The sequence below is a fragment of the Harpegnathos saltator genome, unplaced genomic scaffold (genome assembly GCF_003227715.2).
Source record: "Harpegnathos saltator strain DR-91 unplaced genomic scaffold, Hsal_v8.6 scaffold714, whole genome shotgun sequence".
Taxonomy (NCBI): Eukaryota; Metazoa; Arthropoda; class Insecta; order Hymenoptera; family Formicidae; genus Harpegnathos; species Harpegnathos saltator.
Genome location: NW_020230554.1, coordinates 29,831 through 50,394, shown reverse-complemented (window position 1 = coordinate 50,394; position 20,564 = coordinate 29,831). Strand labels below are relative to the sequence as shown.

The window sequence follows — 20,564 nt, the reverse complement described above, 5'->3', positions numbered from 1 at the left end:
TTCTCTTCGCCGATGAAGAGACGCGAGTGCGAATCGGGTGCGCTTACGTTTCTTCGGGAGAGACCAGCGAGCTGCGCCTGCGGCGGAACGGCCCTGAAACGAATTCGCGCTTACGTACACGGAGAATGAAAGGCGCATATTGACGCCACGTGCGCCCGCCCGGGATGTTTATCCCGGGAAGAGCGAAATTCCGGTTTCGTGAAATCAATATTATTGTTCCCGTCGGGCTAAATTTGCATGGCCGACGCGCGCCGCGCGGCGCATAATGCAACCGCAACGCGCGCGCCAGACACTCGCGGAGAAGTCGCGAATGAACGCGCGACTTCTATATCGGATGAAGGACGAGAATCGGCTAGCGAGCGCGCTATCGATTCTTCTCCTTCGTTCCTCTCCGGGACGGCTTCATTTTCCGTTCGAGTCGAGACGAGAGGCGAATTTCGAGCACGCGCCTAGCACGCGCGCGTGTTCGGACGCGAAAATCTCGGCGTCGGCGCGTAATCTTTAATCCGTGAAACTGCTCCGCGCGACGAGGGTCACGCACTCGCGTGCTGCTCGTTTACTTGTTGCTCCGACAGCCGCGAGTTAATCCTGCAAAGTGCGAGCGAGATGCTCTCTTTGATCTCTCTCGCAAAAGCCGCCACACGGCATTGACCGTGGTTTATATATGCCCATGTATGAGCCACTGTATTTGCTAGCTCAGTCATTCATTAAATTCGTTGTATAATTAGGCTCGAGACGGGACGACGGGCCCGAAGAAGGAGGGAACGACTTCTTCGGGACTCAACGCTCTCTCTCTCTCTCTCTCTCTCTCTCTCTCTCTCTCTCTCTCTCTCTCCGTCCTCCCTCCCGAAAGATCACTCTGCTCTATTTTGTCGCGCACTTTTCGCGAGCTCTCTTCTTTTTCGCATTCCGACCGCGACAGCGAACGTGCGTCCTCGTGCATATCCACCGCAACGTTTACACGTAAGAATTCATACAGATCGAAGTAAAGAACGACGCGCGACGCGAGTATATTTTCGGGAGAAGATCCCGCGAGACTTGTTTCTCGCGACTTGTTTTTCTCATCTCGGCGAGAATGAATTCCCCCGCTATTCACCGTTTTCAGTCACTTCGTCACTTCAGCAATAACTTTCCCTCGTGAAACGTTAACTCCTCCTGCTTAAGTCGCCCCGAGAAAATAAGCAACGTCTGAAACCGCTCCCCTCTTCAAAGCGCTGTTAATTGTTCTACATTCGCTAAATCCGCTAATGACACGCGATTTGTACAAGGCGGTATTCCGAGGCAATTTGGTCGCGACTACCGCCGGTCTCGCGAGGGTGTCGCGCGTGATCGGTCGATCGACGGGCGAGATAGTCTTAATTAATAGATTCTCGCCGTTTTGCGCGACGCATTTGTATTCGAGACACGGCGCGCGGCGGGATGCTAATGCCGAGTCAAACACGAGGATGCGCACACACGGTGCTTATTGTGCGCTCCGGACTTCACTACCTGAGGTCCCTTCCACGCGCTGTAAGGACGAGTGTGTCAGTGATCACACACTGATGAAACCTGCACGACACACACTCACGAAAATGCAAAGGATGTTCAAAATATGCTCGTAAGATTAAAGGATGATTAGAGGGTCATTAGATTCATCAAGTAATATCTTCTTGGTATCTAAAAGTTTTGTGTGTGTGTGTGTGTGTGTGTTCTCAATCGTTGCAGGTAGCTTTTAGATTTTCGCGTCGAAAGCCATGAAGATCGAAGTGGTCTCTCTGAGCGACTTTACAGCATACTTTCGAGTTTCATAGCTTGCCATTCGAGAAAACCTGGATGAATCGGCTGATGCAAGGACGTGGTGAAGACAAGATCGATGTAAGGGGTGCAACGATGGAGGGAGAAAAATAGAAAGAGAGAGAGAGAGAGAGAGAGGAAGAGAAAGGATGCAAAGGAAGAAGAGGAGGAGGAGGAAGAAGAAGACGAAGAAGAAGACGAAGAAGAAGACGAAGAAGAAGAAGAAGAAGAAGAAGAAAGGAGGAAGATCCTAACGTATCTCCCCACCAGAGGTAGGTGGTCCACGGAACCGCCTCCGCGGATGGTCTGCCATCCGTCCGTCCGTCCGATGGTTTCGTGCGTGTGCCAGGCAAGACGACGAGACGCACGTTCGTCTCCTCGCCTCAGCCTCTTCCACCCGACGGTGGACCAACCTGTACGGCCGTGCCGCGCGCGCGGTTCCATCGTCGCGTCTCTCCTCCTGACCGATCAGTCGGCCATCGGAGTTTACCTGATCCGCCAGTGCCAGTGTCGCGTCGCGTCGATTAAGTCTCGTCTCGTCTCGTCTCGTCTCCTCGACTTCCCTTGATGACGCGAAACAAATCAGATAAGAGCGAAACACGGCGGTGCGCGCGGTTCGTTCTCGATGGCCGATAAGCTCGCAGAAGAAGTTGTAATCGGCGGACTAGACGACTCCGCGAGAGAGATTTTAATTATGACGCTAGTCGACGATCTCTTCGAGGATTTCGCCGAGATCGGCCAAGTCGGGCTTATCTTCGTCCAATTTGGTGCGCCTAAGTAGCGCACCGCGTACCGATCGACATAGAGTCGTTTTGCAAAGAGCAACGACGTAAGAGCGGCATCCTCGAGAACAGATCGACTGTTAGTTTTCCGAAGATTCGCAGCAGTTCTTCACGGCGCGTTACATCGTCGTGTCGATTCCTGTTCAATATTTCCCGGAATCGATAACGCCCGAGTGAATGAATCCGAGTGATCTACGAGTTCGCGACTACGAGGAATCAACTTAATATCGCGATATAATCTGCGGACAAGGTCGCACGAAATCGGTCTCTCCGAAGAAGATTCCACGACCTGTGCGACCCGATGAATCGCGCCTCGATAACCCACCATTAATTATTTCTCTCTTCCTCTCTTCCCCTCCACTGCCCTCTCTTTCTCTAACCATTCTCTCGCTCTTTTTTCCTGTGCGAAGAAGATCCTTTATTGCGAAAGGCTCGTATGTGACAAACCCACGAGAAATGCGTTTCGTCTTCCCTTGAAATTCGCTGCTCGATTTATCGTAAATTATTTGAGTGATATCTGATGTTTGTATGTGAAAAGTATGATCTCTCGCGAGTTCATAGAAACGCGTCTCGTTGATATCTATGAGAAATATACTTTTTGATGCGCGTGTGAGTTTCGATTGTTCGATCAGTGAGATAAAAATGGAGGCGCATCACAATAATAACGGCTTGTCGTCCATGGAAGGTAAAGCCGGCCCGTCGAGCAACGAGCACTGCAGCAACAGTTCCCTGGATGACGCTGTGGGCAAGTTACTGCAAGGTATGTATGTGCACATATATGTATATTTATAACATATAAATTATAACAGATAATATATAAATAACTAAATAGTAAATAAAAGCGAGCGTCTCAAAATTAGCGCCAGATATAGCGCACCCCCTTGGATCCCCTTGGATTAAAATCAATGTTTCTTCTCTTCAATTTAACGTTCTTCAAATTATTCGCAAATATTTAAACGTCAAATTTATACCCGAAAGAGTAGACTTTTATTTCAGTCTAGTTTGAGATTCGTTTGAACATAACGACCTTAGTATCAATTTCCCCGCACGCTCTTCGTCCCTGGCAAGATATAAAATGATAAAACATTTCATATTTTGAAAACATAAAAACAGTCCGCGTCGCACTCGCGAGACACAGCGCGCGCGTGCTTCGCGACAATAGCCGCCGTTGAAATCCTTTTAAAATCCTCTGGAGAAACGCATTCGCCGGCGAAAAAAGAATGCCGATCCCCCGAAATAGCGCGCACGGTACGTCCGTCGCTTCTCTCTCTCTCTCTCTCTCTCTCTCTCTCTCTCTCTCTCTCTCTCTCTCTCTCTCTCTCTCCCTCTCTCCCGTCGACTCTTCCCGTCGTCTTTATCGGGTCGTTCGGAGGGAAGGCAGACTGTAATTGGCGCTGAAAGGCCGTGTCGTCGGATACCGCTCTTCACCATTTGGCCGGCCCGCAAATTTATTCGGACGATATTCGCGAGAGTAGAAAGCGGCAAGGGGGTAGACTCGGAGAAGCGGCAGACAGAGAGCAGTGAAGTAGAGGGAGAGACACGGAGGCAGAGTCGGAGATGAGGCGGAGAAATATAGCCGAAGATCGCTCCTCACGAGAAGACGATTCCGGGGAAGATTCGAGCGTGGCAGGTGCTGCGAACCGAGCGAGACCGGCGCAGCGAACGCGCGTCTGCCACCGCCGCTAATTATGCCGCGGTACCGAATTAAATCTGAAAGATCTCGCGCGCAGGACCGGACATGATTTACGAGGCACGTCGGGACTTAGTACTCGCGAAATTTCGCCAGAGATGCGTCGTCGACATCGTCGTCGACGTCGTCGTCGCCGACGACGACGACGACGACGACGTAGTCGAGAGGACGTGCCGGCAGGCAGGTAGAAATCACCGACTACGATATCTTCGCGAGACACTAATTTTATCCAAGCGGACCACAGTTAGACCACGGCAACAATCGCGACTAATCACGAGGATTAATGAGGTCTGGTCGATGCAGTGGATTAGAGGGAAGAGAGTCACGCTCGGATATATGTCGCTCTTTCGTCGAATCAAGTGAGCCGAGGAGGAGAGACGCGAGATGCACGAAATTATTAGCATTTCCTGTTAAATTGCTTTTACTCTATATATATATATATATATATATATATATATATATATATATAAAATTACTTTCCTAATAATTGAAACGTCCAGTTCGTTTTTCTTTTGAAAAGTCTCATGAGCAAATTCTCGCCTTCGGAGAAAGAGAAAATATTTTCTTTTGCTCCTATTAATTTACTATGAATTTCAATAATCGTCGATTTCGACACCATCTATTTGCGAATCTAATTATGAGTCGAGACTAGGATCTAATCTCTCCAAGAGTGCTCAGCTATATAAAGTGTAACGTATTGTATAAAATACATAATAGTCCGAAAAGAATGACAGGAACATCAACCGCAGGAATGTATAATTAGTCGATCGCACGGTTTTAGGGGGAAAGATAAATCTGCGTTGCGTTTAAATATTTGATCCAGCGGTGCTGATCGATGCGCTTCTCGTTACATAGCACTCCGCTTGACAACAATACAGGTGATCCTTGATACAATGGCAAATATTTACCGTCGTCCATGAATGTGTGCGCTGCGTGTTGCTTTAACGTAGGAAATATCATAATCAACGGGATGATGAATAACGTGCCGACACGTGCGCACTTTGCGTCGCGTAGGATTTGTAGTTAATGCGAACATTCCACCTGGTGGATCCTCGCGGATAGGTATAGCGCGTCAATCGAACCGATAACGAACCTGCCGGCAGTGTATCGCGAGGGAGTCGTCGCGGCGGGTTGAAAATCGTGGAGCACGTGGCGACGAGTGTGTAACGTCAAACATCGACGGGACGAGGTGTCGAAGCGTTTAAGAGGGTCTCGTTAAGAGGGGATTTGTAACAGGCGGATTTGTAAAGGAGTTAATGTAGCAAGAGTCGACGACAGGTCACCATTGACGGTCGGCATGGCCGAGCACACCGGTTCATTCACCAGGATGCACAATCCGCCTATTGTAGGTCGACGGACGCGCAAACTGCGGCCCTGATCTCCACTCAAAAGCCGTTTACATCCTGGAAAAGTGCGGCGATTTCTCGGTCTTACTGGTGCGGCGCGTGTCGCCGATTCACCGATTCACCCGAGTCGTTGCGTCGTCGTAATTAGTCAAATCGAAACGGCGAGAGACGGGAGGAGAATCTAAAATTAAGCGCCACTTGGCGCGAGCCCTCTCTCTCTCTCTCTCTCTCTCTCTGTCTCTCTCTCTCTCTCGATTCCGCGATCAGAATTTACGATTTAATCGCGCCACGATTTAATCTGCGTCTGACGCCAAAGAGACCGATTGATTCTCGGATAACGAGTGTATCAATGTTACTCCTAGGTAAAGCTTGTGATTAATATCGCCTTGCTGCTTCGGAGGTATTAACATAACAACGTTGTTTTTCACTTCCACTCTGCTCGAGAGAGTACTCCGCGTTCTGCGCTTCTACTATACTAGTCTGCGATTAAATATCCGACATTTCTACGAGTCTACAAACGCGTGTGCGTGTTATGAGTTGATATGAGATGACACGAAATGGATTTATCTTATCGACACAAAAGCCAATTTCAATAAACGCAAGAGAATTTCTTTTCTGCGTCAAGTTGTCGCAAAGAGGGTGACGGGCTGAGCAAATAATTCTCTGTACGTGCAGCTTTCGTAACCAAAAGAGTTCGCTTTCCTCGTCGGGCCTCAAAGAAGGCCGACCTCGCCGCGTCTTTCTCTCTCTCTCTCTCTCTCTCTCTCTCTCTCTCTCTCTCTTTCTTTCCAACCGATGCTTTTCGCACGCCTCATCGACCGCATAGGGCCCTGTCGCCCTGCCGGCAGGTTCGCGCGAAATTCCTTCTATTCCTGTCGCGTTCTCCGCAAGTCCTTCCGCGTTTCCGTGTAAAATATATTTCGGCAGCTATCGACCGAGGCAGGCGTCGACCAAGGACCTCCCCCGGATGACTAAAGACGCCGACACAAGTGCCGCGCCGTTGGAGCGTGTACCCACGGTAATTAGCTCCCACCAGCGGTTCGGAGTCTTCGGGGTGACGCTTCGCCACGTGGTCTCGCCCGCTCCCTCCGTGGCAGCGACTCGCTCTCCACTGATCAACGGCGATTAGAGACAGGCTCTTAGGGACGCTTTCGCACGATATTCCCCCGGAAGGATTCCTTCGAAAGCGATCGCGCACGATCGCAACGATCGTGCTTCGGAGTGAAACTCTAGACGATATTCGACCAACTCCCGACCAGACGAGTCCAGGCAATCTCCGATTTTTCCTATTAATCTGTCTGTATTTCGAAGTCTCTCGTGCCCCTCCTGCCGCTTTGGACCAGTCGCTCGGGCTGGGGGATCGAGACGAGAGGAGAAACCGCGGTGGGAGAGCAGGACAGATTTACATAAGTCGGTGTACGTTTGTTCGAAGGGCGAGACGAGGTTTTATGACCCCAACTTGCTCGACGCTCGTTTCCCACGAAGTGAAATGTAGGAACACATCCGGAGCCCTGAATCCTTATTAAGCGTCCCCGAGATTTCGGGCAATCCGGAGCCCTTCGTATCGTTTCGGCCGCGCTACCGCAGGAGAGGAAACCGGGGAGATACTCCCGGATGGTCTTCGTAGGAATGACACGCGTGCATTTGCTCGTCGCTGCGGCAACAATCTTCCGAGGAAGATGAAGTTTTTCTTCAACTCGCCCGAATTGACTCGCATAATAAAAGCCGATGGCTCCAGCTGGTCATTCGCGCGCGAGAAGAAATGACTGTCAAGAGAGGGGGAGAACGCGAGAGCGGTAATAAGCGCGAACGATGAGGACCACCGACAAGCGATAAAGACCACCGTGTTCGGCCGGAGTCCTCTCTCTCTCTCTCTATTTCCTTCCTCTTCTACATATGTACGATCTCCAAGTCGTAAAGTTCCTATCGCATTCGTGGCAAAGTTAAATAAGAGGGAAGACGTGGAAAGAGGAGAAAAACCGGCGGCGGGCGCCACGAATTCGTCTCGACCGCATCGCGACCGCACGAGCCGCGAGCGAGGATACAGGTGTAGCTTTATCTCGTCCTATTCCTTTACGATCCGATTCCGCGATAAGACTACTTCCGGCACTCGCGCGAAGTCCTACGGGAAGATAAGTGAGAATTGCGCTGTCACGCGTTCGCAACGTCCCGAGCAGAACAGAAAATCATGATGACATGAAAATGACATCAAAACGACGAGGTAAATGAGCGAGTCATGATGAAAAACTGAGTTTTTCTCATCATTTTGATGTCATCATGATTTTATCTTCTGCCTGGGCTACGCTTCGTGCTACTTGGGAGCTCTCGAGCCGGCTCCGGTCGCAAATGTTGGCCCCCTCTCCATATCGAAGCGTCGTGAAAAAAGTATTGTAGTGTGTGAGTATGTAAAAGATAATAACGACCTATATATACACGATATTACCAAATTCCGCTAATTGGCAAGCCGCAGAAAAATCACTCGGAACTTTCGCTCGTTGTACTCGCAGGATACGACTGGACGCTACTTCCGGTGACTTCGCGCGCCGGAGGCCGAAGAAGTGCTCACGTGAAACGTCCCATGAATGCCTTCATGGTATGGGCGCAAGCGGCAAGGAGAAGATTGGCCGACCAGTATCCGCAGTTGCACAACGCCGAGTTGTCGAAGACGCTAGGAAAGTTATGGAGGTGAGCAGGCTCTTGTGCGTCGGCGTCTGCGTTGAAATTAGTGCTCCCGAGAGCGGCGGCCGGTCGTTACTTGAAACGTCGCGGCGCAATTTGACACTCGAACCTTATTATCCCCGATATTACGATATTACGATCACGGTATTCACGCGATTTATCTGCAAACAGGATCTTGAGCGACGGCGAGAAGCAGCCGTTTATCGAGGAAGCAGAGAGACTGCGGAATGCGCACAAGAAGCAACATCCGCACTACAAGGTAACTAAATTGACTAACCAACTAGCGAGAACCGAGCGCGCATAAAGAGCTCGTTGCCTTTCCTGAAAATTGCCAATTCTCGGTCTCCCGCCGCGAGTGCAACATCTTCACATCTCGCCCATCTCGCGTCTCTTCGTCATCGTGTCGTCGTCGTCGTCGTCGTCGTCGTCGCTGCCGCCGCCGCCACGTTTGACTTTCGCTCGCTCGCGTAAAGCGGCGACACGGATGGCTTGATCGCGGGGAATTCATTTCCCCTTCTCGTAAATCATCGGCAGCCCTCGCGCGCACGCAGCGGTGGGGCTTAAATCGCGCGATCGGCCCTCGATTAACCACTCGAGCGCTCGGAGCGAACGCGTATTGCACGCGCTAATTCGTTCCGCTATCCCGAATCGGTCCGCTCGATCTTGCTCTCAGCGCGATTTCGCAACGCGCGAAACGCTCCGCGCGCGTATTTTTAATGATGCATGATTACTTTGTCCTCCTCGTCTTCGCGGTGAGCGCGCGACGCACGGGCGCCGTTTACTGCGGCGATTACAGCCCGCGACACCTTGAAGATGTCTCTTTTATTCCGAGGAGTAAAATCGTCAAAATCGATGAGGACGACGTTTCATGTTCTCGCGCGAACGATGTCAAGTTGACATTTGGCTCTAAATAATTGCAGCATATGGACAATAACAAAAGGTGCAAAAGAGATTTGTCCTTTACTGCAAACAAATTCTAGCTTTCTACGAAAATTACTGACTCGAGTGTTAAAGAAGAAAAAGTATCAAAAAGAAACAAAAGGAGATCAGGTTGGGAGGAGACATGGACAGATATCGGCGTCGACGCTGATGTTTAGTTAATTCGTAAGCATGATTATTCTCGAAAATTGTGGACTCACTGGTTTTTAATCTTTCATTCAACAAAACGACATCTTTCTGGCAGCCGGTGGATAATGGTTTCCTCAATTTTACGCCGCTAACGAATGTTTCCCATATTGTTCGTAGTATCAACCGCGCCGAAGGAAACCCAAGCCGGATGACCAGATGGGCATTATCGTGCACAGAGGTGGACTATCTTCGCCAGGTACCTCTCTCGACTCACCCGGCACCGGTCCGGACTGCACGAGCTATGGCCGGCTGTATCCGGATGCCGGTGTGAAAGCGTACGAGCGAGCAGCTTACGGACACGAGCCCAAGTCCACCTACGACCACCTGGCCCGGCCAGGTATCTGGGTGAACGAGACGGCCAAGTACCCAGCTGATCACCCCAACAAGCCGACGGCGTACGACGCAACGGCGAAGAGCTACGCCGAAGCCAAGTGTCACGAGGTCGCCAAGTACCACCACGAAATGACCAATAGCAAGTACCACGAGATGACCGCCGGCGGCACCAAGTATCCAGAACTGCAGGCCAAGAGTTACGAGCTGCCCAAGTATCCGGAGACCAAGGGATACTCCACGGAGATGAGTAGCGCCGCCGCCAAAGCGCCGTATGCCTGCGTGCACGGCCAGTATTACCCGGCAGCTGAGGGATACGCCGTGCACGAGGAGAACGACTACCAGGCGCAGAGCGTTTCGTCGCACTCCTTTTACCCTTACATATCCGCGTCGATGGCGCAACCGCCGTACTACATGGGGCCTCGATAAGTCGCGCTCGCTCGTCCCGACGACTCCTCGTGGTGTAGGCAGCAACCCGTCGACAGTTTACTGAAGTAACCCGTGAAGTAATTCGGGCAATAGTGGGTGATATGTCTATGACAAACTCGATAGATCGTTTAGGCTCTGTGAGGTAAAGCATACTATATCCGATATACGCTTTGTGCTATAATGTTCTCTCTCTCTCTCTCTCTCTCTCTCTCTCTCTCTCTCTCTCTCTCTCTCTCTCTCTCTCTCTTTCCTTTCCATTCTCTTTCTCTTTCTCTTTCTACTTCACTGTTTCACTGTTTTCTTTTCTTCTTTTTTTATTTATTCTTCTCTGTAAACGCTATAACAATATTAATAAATTATAATAAATAATATAATAATTATCTAGACACTTGAGGTATATTCTTGTGACTCGATATTAATGCTCACTCAGGCAGTTCGATTACCTGATGTTACGAAAAATGACGAAAAGTAAGAGAGCTCAACGTAAAATGTAGCATTGAGAATTGTGCATTACTTTGTCATGAGAAATTCTTAATAAACTAGTACGAGACCTTGTTCCCAATCGGATTATAACGCAGAAGAAACATACGATCACCACATACGATTGCTGCACACACAAGCTGCTTGTTGCATATAATTATAAAAAAAGGAGAAGAGGGAAAAAGATTTCATACCCGCTAAAAATCTAACATTAGCACACCTATCGAGTCTAATATCACATTGGTCGAAATATCGAATAGCGCATAGCGTTGATTGAACTGGTAACCTAGTTGAAAATTGTCGTGCTAAGATGATCTCTCGTGATTATACTTTCCCTTGATTATAATTTCCCTGTGAGCTGCGATTGATGACAGCTGCCAACTCCTTCACTTGATCTCGATTCGCGTGCATGAACGCCTTGGCGGACCAGATCATGTGCACTAGGGTCTTGTCGTTCTTCTCGTCCATGTCGATCTCCGTCGACAGTTGCGGATTGAATCTGTAGTACGGGACGCCGATCATGGAGCACCAGCCTCTGGCACGATCCACCACTCGACCGTCGCTGGCGGTCGCTTGGTCGACTAGCAAGGTGCCGAGCGCTGAGATGCCAATGGCGAGCTTCGCGGTGCCCCAGAGGCCTTCCGGGCGAAAAACGTCAATCTCATTGAAAGCGTACGTCGTGCGAGTGCATCCTGTGCCGAGGGAGACCACCAGCGTCAGCGGCACCACCTCCTGAGGCCGACCGATAGCTTTCAGCGCCAAATTGTATTCGTGTATTTCCGTCATGGCATCCAGAGTGGGATTATTCGCGATCAAGCCACCGTCCAGGAATCTACCGAACGCTCGGAAGTACGACGGCGCAGCACCGGTGGCCCTCGCTGCCTTCCACAAGAGCTGCTCTTCCGGCAATAACGTGCGCTTAAACATTGCATTCTCCGCCACCAGCAGCAGAGAGCTAGGCGACTCGTAATTACGAAACAGATGGAGATCCACGGGCTTCCTGTCGGCGAGCACGGCCGTAATCATGATCTTTGGCCTCACGATGTCCGCCATGACGGTTTCCGCGCCGAGGCACTCCTTCAGTATCTTTTCCAGACCCTCGCTGTTGTACGGACGCGAGCCCACGAAGACGTCTTCCTTGATGCGGAAATAGAGCGCCTGGCATTCGCGCAGGGACTTACCGGCGGCGAGACCGAGCGCGAGGATCCCGCCGGTCGACGTACCGGCGATCCAGTCGAAACAATGCACCACTGGTCGTCCCACCACTGACTCGATCTCCAAGAGGCTCTGGATGAGCACCAGCCCGCGAATACCGCCACCGTCGAGGCACAGCAGTTTGCCGCCGTCAAGAGTTGTCCTATCCTGCTCGGTCATTTTATCCATGCTGGCAACGTGCAGCATCTGATCGATAACGGTGCGTGATACGTGGTGCGGCGGTTCCGATGGTGCGATGCCGGTGTAGGTCTCGTTATACTTGCAGCCGAGATGGCAGCCTGTCATCTCAGGTGGACACCGCTGCGCTCCCACTGCGTGCAGCAGGTAGATAATTTTGTTACCGTCGGTGTTGTCGATGTTGGCCTTGTGCAACGGCGTCTCAAACTTCCAATTGCGAGCGTTGAGGTCGGCGCCGAAGCCGATGAGCGCTTGCACGATTATCGAATCCTCAGCCAAGTGCAGCGGTGTATTGCCCTCCTTGTCGACAATGTTTACAGACGCCAAGTGGCTGAGCAGCGCGACCACGCATTCCAGTCGCTTGCGCATCACCATCACGTGCAACGCTGTACGCCCATCGAAGTTTAGCGCGTCGATGTCGCAATTGGTCTCGATCAGCGCGCGTATCACCTCGCGACTACGCGACCAATGCAACGGTGTGCCACCGAACTTCATGTCCTCCGAGTTGAGCACATTCGGCTTTTTGTGTAGGAAGTCGCCGACGTAGCCGGGGCTAGAAGGCTCGGCGCTCTCAGTAGCGGGTATGTTGACGTCAGCGCCGATTAGTAACAACGCCTTCACGCATTCTGGCTTGTCGTTGTGACAAGCCACGTGAATGGGAGTGTGACCACTGCTGTTACGACTGTTAAGACTGTTGGGTAGACCAGCTCCTAGAGCCAAAATGATATCTTTAGTGGATGTAGCTGCGTAATGGTAGACGGTGTTTGCATTGTGATCCAAATGCTCCAACGAACTCTTGGCTGCTATCAGCATCTGCACAGTGCGCAGATTATTGGTCTGCACAGCAACTTGCAGAGGTGAAATACCAGTCTCTAAATCGCCACTATTGAGATCGCTATTGACAATCTCGCATGAGAAGGCATCGTACAGCGCAAAGTGTGCCGCCAAGTGCGCCAACGTCCACATAGGATGCTCCATCAGAGTATCACAGAGCTTCTGTATCTTCGCAATACTGTACATCTTAGAAAATGATAAAATCGACATTAACAGTTACTTTATTCTGCTTTTCTCCTCCCTTTCCTTTCTTTCTTAAAATAATAGAAAATTACCTCTTGCACTATCTGTACAAGTAGTGGTACTTTATCCTTGTATGTCATGAATCTGTCCATTGTTGCTTCAAGAGACTCCGATCGAAACAAGCTGAGAGAAACAGTACGTTTAGGAATCAGTTTTGTTTTGAAAGTTGTGAAAGAAGAAATTATGCCAATAAGATGTACCTGTACGCCTGATGAAGGGTCTCTGTGCAAGGTCTGTGCAGCACAATCTCGTACTTTTGACTTCTGTCACCAGGTCCGTACAGTACGATGCCATCTTCGCGAGAATGGATATGTCGATTGCTATAATGCTCCGGTCGGACCTCCAGTACGACATTCGGCGGCGTGTCCGTGTAGACAATGTTACGAAGCACATTATTCGCTATTGCGCCTATCCAGGACATGTCAGTCGCAACGTCGAGAATTACGCTAAATTCCTCACAATCCTCACAATTTAACGAGACGGACACGGATCTCTACGGCATCAAAATATTACGAAAGTTTGCGTCACTCGTCGTACGACAAAGCGGCATGACAGCTCATCCGTGTTTTATATCACTCTTACGTACTATATCACTCGTACGTAACGTAATTCTACCAAATAGGGGAGGAGGCTTAACCTAATCTCATCGCGTTAACAGTGAAGTACATCGAAGTACCAAATGACTTGAACATAGAAACTTATGATACGTAGAACTGGCTGGCACGTAGAAACAGTTTTGCCAACCTCTGTATCTCTATGACACTTCTTTCAACATTCGAAACACAGTATCCAATAGAAAAATGTATCTTCTGAAAATCACTAAAACAAATTTTTCAAATGGATAGCAACAATGTTGCGAAATTCAGAAAAAAATGCCTCTATCATTTTTTCAGTCATGAAGAAAGTACAATATACGAACACATCTTTACACAAAAAAATGAAATTTGTCTCTCGCTTTACCCTCTATACTTTATAATTTAACGTCAAACTTCCCACGCAATACCGTTGCCTAGGCAACATAACAACAAACAAATGTAACCAATCTGATGTAGGATCAAACTGCAAAACTCTATGTGTTAACATATATTTGTGTATAAAGTACTTCTCACGTGTAACAAGATGCAGAGATAATTTTGTTTAAAGTAAAATTACAATCATACTTTCTCTTTTTAACAATTACAATGTAATTTTTCCCTACTTATTGATGTTATTCGTAAATATTCCTTAGCGTTGTATAATCCTTGAGAGTATGACAGGATGCCTTTGTTCTCTAATAAATTTTCTCCCAAAAAGACACCAACTAGGAAGGCATCGGTTTTCTTAGCGAATAAAAATGTAAGTCCTAAACGGATAGAGAAGGAACTTGGCCCAGAAGTAGGCCCTATACGTCTTCGACTTGGAGATCAAGAGGCTGTCTTTGAGTCTGGCCTCTGGATTCCAGGTGAATATGTAATTTTTTATCACAGGAACCTTGTATAAAGTCTTGTATTTTGCTTCAATATATGAAGAAAGAGAATTCTGGTTTTAGAATCTGGCAAAGTAGGCAGTACCTTTAAAGAAAATGAGAAACTGAAAAAGGAAGTGAAAAGATTGGAAGAGGAGAACAACTTGTTGAAATTGAAGTTTGATGTACTATTAGACATGGTAACTCATTCTGCACTTTGTTCTTAGAAAATATCTGATATCTAAATAATAATTTGTACTTGAGATAACTTTGTCAACTTGTTACAATTGTTAACAGAATAATATTTATGATAATACAGTTGATTATTGTTTCACAGTTAACTCAGACAACAGCCAAGATTCACTTACAAAAAGAAGAATTGGAGAAATTGAAGAATTTCTCTCATAAAAGACTTGTGGCCTAGTCCAATAAATATAATTATCTGTGCTTAGAAATCCAACAGTATTTATAAGATAATACCAATTTATTCAGGTACTTGTTTGAAAGATTGAATCTTTCTCGTTTGAAACTTTTTCTCATTTTGATATTAATGTTTTTCGTTTTTTTAAGAAAATCCAAGTCAAGTTTTAACAGATAAGGGCGTTGCTTCCTCTTGATATCACTTTTCTTCTTTACAAAGTAACAGTCAATCACACTATGAAACTGTACATTATTTACAACACTGTATCGAGGAAAATTGATTCATCAGTCCATTACATTTTCCGGACAAGTTGTTCTTGTATGACCTAGTGTAAAAAAACAATATGTACAGCTTGAATGAAAATAATAATAAAAAGAGGCAATATTATAAATAGAATTACATACAATGAAAAATTCATCTCTCGAAGAAAAGTTAATTGGCTGATTAGAAAATGTTATACTATTTACCTTCGACTCCGCAAATTCCACATTTTCTCTTGCTGCCAGTTAATCTAGGCCGTTTAGAAGCATGGCTGTCTCTACTTCCTCCTCTGCTACGTCCTCTGCTTCCTCCACTCATTGCAGAAAAACTGCTTTGATCCGTATTCTCGTCTGCCCATTGGAAGAAATTACAAGAGCTATTTATACCCTTTGGACAACCATAAAATTGTCGTCCCTTATTTGGACCCTCTTTGTGCACTGTAAGCCTAAATAAACATGTGCGGAAGTGAATCAATACACCTAAACTCGCAACAATGAAAAAAATGAAAGCGACTGCAATTACATAATGTTATGTTGAAAACTGCTCGTTGCGACTGATCAAAATAGCTATATATAGTCGCGTCTTGCTATAATTACTGTCATTATAATTTTTGCCTTGTCAAATAATTGAAAAATTAAGTCGAAGGATGCACCTACTTCCGAGCAGGTTGATTGCACTGGCATATGACATCGTTCGACGATGCATCACTTCCCCAACCGCTGTCAAAGGTGACGCGAGAAGAGTGACCGGTACTTGTCGCATCTCTGTCATTTCTATTCACACTGGTTAATCGACTGGAAGGTTCGCTCATTGTGTTAGCTTGAGACTCGTCACTGTCGGAGGCCCACAAGAAGAAATGGCAGCCGCTACCCTGTGGCTTGGCACACTTGTAAAATAGGCGTCCTGCGATCACAATGATATAAATGGATAAAAATGATATATACATGACGAAAGTTAATCGAAAATAATGCTCTAATTTTTATCGCTTTGACTATTTAAGATGAGTCGGATGATATCTCATATACAGAAGCACATCATACTTTCTTTCACGATGAAAAGTATATCAGAAGAGCTCCTTTGATTATAAATCTTACCTATATTCGGTCCTTCTTTTCTCACTGTCAATTGGATTGCAGTTTCGTGGCAATTACACATGATCACAGCATTATTGTCTATATTACCCCACGTTGTGGTCCTATTGGCTGTACTGTGAGAACTTCCGGACGCAGTCCAATTTGATGTATTTTCCAGACTATTTGCATTATCCCAGTCATCATTTATCCAGAAATCGGCGTTTCCTCCGTTATTAGGTATCGTCGTGTTTTTATTCGCTGTAATTAGCCTGTTTGATTTGGAATTGTGATTTCGCGCACGTCCTCTAGGTACACTAGAATTTCCAATATTATTAGTTTGACTTGGTCCAGGTCTTGGGTTGGAGAAGCTAGAGTTGGGAGCCGATTGATGTCGCTGAGTAGATCCGATTGTCGTAGCAAAACTTTGAGATGCAGAGCTTGATGTATTATTTTGGATGGTATGATTCGACCTTCCAGTTTGTCGGATGCAATCATTCTTAATGTTCAACATCTCATTAAATGTGGAGTCACAGCCTATGCAAGTAGTATAAGAAGTACCATATAAGGGCACTACATTCCTGACCAACTTGAACTTTAACTTGCGAATGTTCTCTGTACACTGGAAATGGATTGTATTTGTTTACGTCTGTATATGTTAAAAATTGTCATATAAACAAATAAAGAAATATATATAAAAATTGTCATATAAACAAATAAGAAATATATATATAATGTGTAATTGAGATGCGTCGTGATTAGAGATGTATCTACCTGATTGCACGTCTCGCTCAAGACTTCTACGTCTTCTATAGCTTCCGACAACCAGATTACATTAGTACACGCTGGATAACCCGCACAACTGATGTATTTTCCTCTGCCCTGCTTCCTATTCTTCAAAATCATGTTAGAGCCGCATCTTGGACATTTGAAGATACTAACGTCTTCGACGAATCGCGATAACGTTTCCCCATTCTCAATAGGTCTTTCGTCGAGGTAGCGTGCTAAGGCATCATCTATGAGATTAGCGCGCTCTATCGCTATTTTAAACACCTCGCGGTACTTGTTAATTTGGCTCTGTAATACCTCGTTTGGATCTTTTTGACGCTGGCATATTCTACAAGAATGATTTCAATTAATAAAAATAATAAAAGTACAACTGTATACGCATCACTTTTTGGAGATAATGCGATTAAAAACTGATATTATAAATATTATAATCACACATTAATATTAGCTATGAAGACAAAGCATTTAATCGACTCACAATTGCAAATCTTTCTCTAAATCGGCACGCAAGTTCGGCTTAGACATCTGGAAACCCATATTGTCGTAACCCATCACCAGTCCGATACCTAACTTGCCCGGCATGAAGTGTTGAGTGTCCGTCAGGCCTACGTATTGCCGGGATTTGATCGTATCGATATGTTCAGCATGAGTGGCGTCTGTACCAATACCATGTTTGTCCATCAACGCAATCAGCTCGGCTTCAGTTAACAAATTCGGCGGTGAGGTCTTCTCTTCCACCATGTCTATGCTAGTAGGCCTGAAGACCTGTCTCGGCTGATAAGAGTGAATCTCTTTGTCGTTCCACTTTTCGTATATATATACATCGAGATAATTCTTCGCCAAGACTTCAAGACCGTTGGTCGTGAACTTCTCTCCCGCTATATCGATCTCTACCGTTGTTTCTTGTCCCTCCGCGTTTTTTGACACACAAGCCAAGAAATGCCTAACGACGAATTCGTATACTTTCGCCTCGTTTCCTGTTAACAAGTTAATCGACTCACCTGCGATGTAACTCGGCTTTAACTTACAGAAACGGACAACGACAATTGTTGACATACCTTGTAGGTTATCGGTATATTTAGTAGGATGAATAGGGGGATGTGCCTGGTCGCTTTTCTTTCCTTGCCTGGGAATTATCCCAGACTCTAATAAACCGCGCGCAAAGTTGCCCCACGCTTGATTATTCACCTGCTGTTCCACTAAAGCAGCCAAATTCAATTCTTTCGGAAATATATTGGTCTCTGTACGCGGATAACTAATGAGACCCTGAGTGTACAATCTCTCTGCTATTCTCATCGTTTCTTTTGCGTTTAGACGCAACTTGCGCGAGCCTTGCTTTTCTAGTTCCTAATTCGAGAAATTTTAGGTCACTTAACATACAAAGAAACCTCGTATTTGCCAGTTTTATTACTCACAATGGTATCCAAGGGTAAGGGTCGCCATTTGCTCTTCGGCTTGCACGTTACTTTCTCCACTGTAGCCTCCGGTCGTTCCAAACACATGTCCAGAAATATCTGGCAGGGCATTTTCTCAAACAATCTCACTCTGGCCCATCTAAATTCTACGAATATTCCATCGTGTTCGTCGATCACTTTGATCTTCCAATATGGCTCAGACTTGAATCGATCAATGGCTAGGAACCTCTCAACTACAAATCCAAGAGTAGGGAATTGACAGCTCCCATAACTGATGAGCATATTGCTAAGAGTGTCAGGAAACACTTTCTGTAGTCTCAAAGTTTGAAATCTGGTGAACGCTGCACCTATCAACGCGCATATCGATCATACAGAAAGTTTGCATATTAGCAATTGATTGCAATCTCGATTGACAACATAAATCTTAGCTAATACAATCAATACCAATTCTTAAATCTAATTCGCTTCTTACGTCTACAGCATCACTCATTGCTTTATCAGGTTCTCCCAAGGTTTGTAAAGCTCTTTCAATGGACTGTTTTGTAATTTCTGAGAATTTCGCCCTAAAACACAAAACCATGATGTACTAAAAACATAGCAGATACTGTTAAACAAACCAAAGAGATTCATAATTTTATTACCTATAAATGCGAATATTCGGCTTGATTACTTGACAAACTTGTATGATTTCAAAGCCTATGTTCTCTCCTTCTCTATCGCAATCTGTCCAAATAATTAATGCATTACAGGATCGTATTTCTCGTTCCAGAGTCTTCTTGATCTTTATATAACTTTCATCAGAACATTGTTTGAAGACTGGAGCATCAAATAAGCTCAAGGGATGGCAACCTTGCCATTTACGATAGGACCCAGTAAATTCAAAGCCTAACAAATGACCAGACACTGATGTCATTATCATTTGACAATTTTGCCCCCACAGTTGCACATTAAATTCAAAGATTTTGTTATAGACAGATAAACCTTCTCTCTGTAACAAATAGTTAAATATTATTATAAGTAAAAATAATTATTATAAGTAAAAATATAGAATTGATTATTTGCAGATGTATGAATAATAGTTGCTTTCTTCAAATTTCTATCGTTATAAGACAAATATATATTATTGTTATAAGACAAATATATATTATCGTTATAAGACAAATATATATAAATATATTTTGTTTACCTTTCTGCTGGTACCACGCGATAAAAAGGCAGCAATATTTTTGGCAGCATCATGTTTTTCAGCAACACTGAGTACTTTCATGACGTCTTTCGAAGAATATCGTCTTACAGTACGAGGAACTTTTGTTGACTTATATAGATTGCTGAATGAGTATTTGTTACTTGCAACTGTCAAATTACACGATACAGAACTTACTAATTTATACAACTTAAAGAAAGCCATAACATGTTTCCTGGTTATCAACACTCGATTGGGAGATTATGATTTCATAGTAATAACATAATCTCTAAATGCTCCAGAGCGATAGTGATATGAGATTAATCATTAATTGTTAAATTAGAACATTGATACGTTATCGAAAGAGAAGAGAGAAAAGCCGATTCAGAATAAGTTGCAATAGAAACAAACTTGAGAGCGACTACCGAGCCAATTACACTAGGACGCTTTTTCCGCCAAATTCTGCCCTTCTTTCTTCCTTCAATAGATGGCTCTGGGTCTATGGAAGCAGAGAGGAAGCTGAGAGCGGCCAACACGGCGTTTTCGGCGACACCGATTTTTCGCACTGGGAATGGGCGCTATCTGCATCCATTTTGAGAGGGGAACTACGATGCTACATCCACTTTTAGGTCTCGACGGTAAAATCTGCATCTGATGGCTGTCCGTGCTACATCCACTTTCAGGCGGTTTATGTCCGTGCTACAACCATAATAGCGTACTTGACAAGCACGGTCTCGCGCATTGTTATGCATTTGTAACATGAATTAACATGTTAACATGCACAAAAAAAATAAGAATTGAGATTGTATATGATTAATATCATGAAGATTATATACGATTTATATCTATATATAAATATATGATAATAAGATAAT

General features: G+C 45.9%; 4 protein-coding genes across 6 annotated transcripts; 2 read left to right on the top strand and 2 right to left on the bottom strand.

Annotated features, from left to right (window-relative positions):
• The first annotated feature begins 3,069 nt into the window (after positions 1-3,069).
• LOC105185948 (transcription factor SOX-8) lies at positions 3,070-10,378 on the top strand. Its single transcript, XM_011145830.3, has 4 exons — positions 3,070-3,315; positions 8,099-8,276; positions 8,442-8,529; positions 9,516-10,378. Exons 1-4 carry the CDS (start codon positions 3,138-3,140, stop codon positions 10,155-10,157), a joined length of 1,086 nt encoding a protein of 361 aa, XP_011144132.2. The 5' UTR covers positions 3,070-3,137; the 3' UTR covers positions 10,158-10,378.
• A 112-nt stretch (positions 10,379-10,490) lies between these two features.
• On the bottom strand, positions 10,491-13,788 carry iPLA2-VIA (calcium-independent phospholipase A2 VIA). Of its 2 annotated transcripts, XM_011145832.3 has the most exons (4): positions 13,693-13,788; positions 13,307-13,599; positions 13,139-13,229; positions 10,491-13,049 (listed from the first exon to the last, which is right to left on the bottom strand). In XM_011145832.3, the coding sequence occupies exons 2-4, from the start codon at positions 13,525-13,527 to the stop codon at positions 10,962-10,964; spliced, it is 2,400 nt and encodes a 799-aa protein (XP_011144134.1). In that variant the 5' UTR covers positions 13,528-13,599; positions 13,693-13,788; the 3' UTR covers positions 10,491-10,961. The 2 variants fall into 2 exon arrangements, with proteins under 2 accessions (XP_011144134.1, XP_011144133.1); XM_011145831.3 differs by having other exon boundaries at positions 13,307-13,788.
• A 307-nt stretch (positions 13,789-14,095) lies between these two features.
• Positions 14,096-15,262, top strand: Cby (beta catenin antagonist chibby). Its single transcript, XM_011145836.3, has 5 exons — positions 14,096-14,248; positions 14,335-14,547; positions 14,635-14,750; positions 14,888-15,042; positions 15,121-15,262. The coding sequence occupies exons 2-4, from the start codon at positions 14,364-14,366 to the stop codon at positions 14,972-14,974; spliced, it is 387 nt and encodes a 128-aa protein (XP_011144138.1). The 5' UTR covers positions 14,096-14,248; positions 14,335-14,363; the 3' UTR covers positions 14,975-15,042; positions 15,121-15,262.
• Positions 15,126-20,149, bottom strand: Top3alpha (topoisomerase 3-alpha). Of its 2 annotated transcripts, XM_011145834.3 has the most exons (12): positions 19,693-20,149; positions 19,488-19,494; positions 19,148-19,391; positions 18,951-19,069; positions 18,507-18,853; positions 18,150-18,438; positions 17,570-18,068; positions 17,077-17,419; positions 16,327-16,924; positions 15,889-16,135; positions 15,439-15,677; positions 15,126-15,296 (listed from the first exon to the last, which is right to left on the bottom strand). In XM_011145834.3, the coding sequence occupies exons 1-12, from the start codon at positions 19,912-19,914 to the stop codon at positions 15,256-15,258; spliced, it is 3,195 nt and encodes a 1,064-aa protein (XP_011144136.1). In that variant the 5' UTR covers positions 19,915-20,149; the 3' UTR covers positions 15,126-15,255. The 2 variants fall into 2 exon arrangements, with proteins under 2 accessions (XP_011144136.1, XP_011144135.1); XM_011145833.3 differs by having other exon boundaries at positions 19,148-19,494.
• Positions 20,150-20,564: the final 415 nt, after the last annotated feature.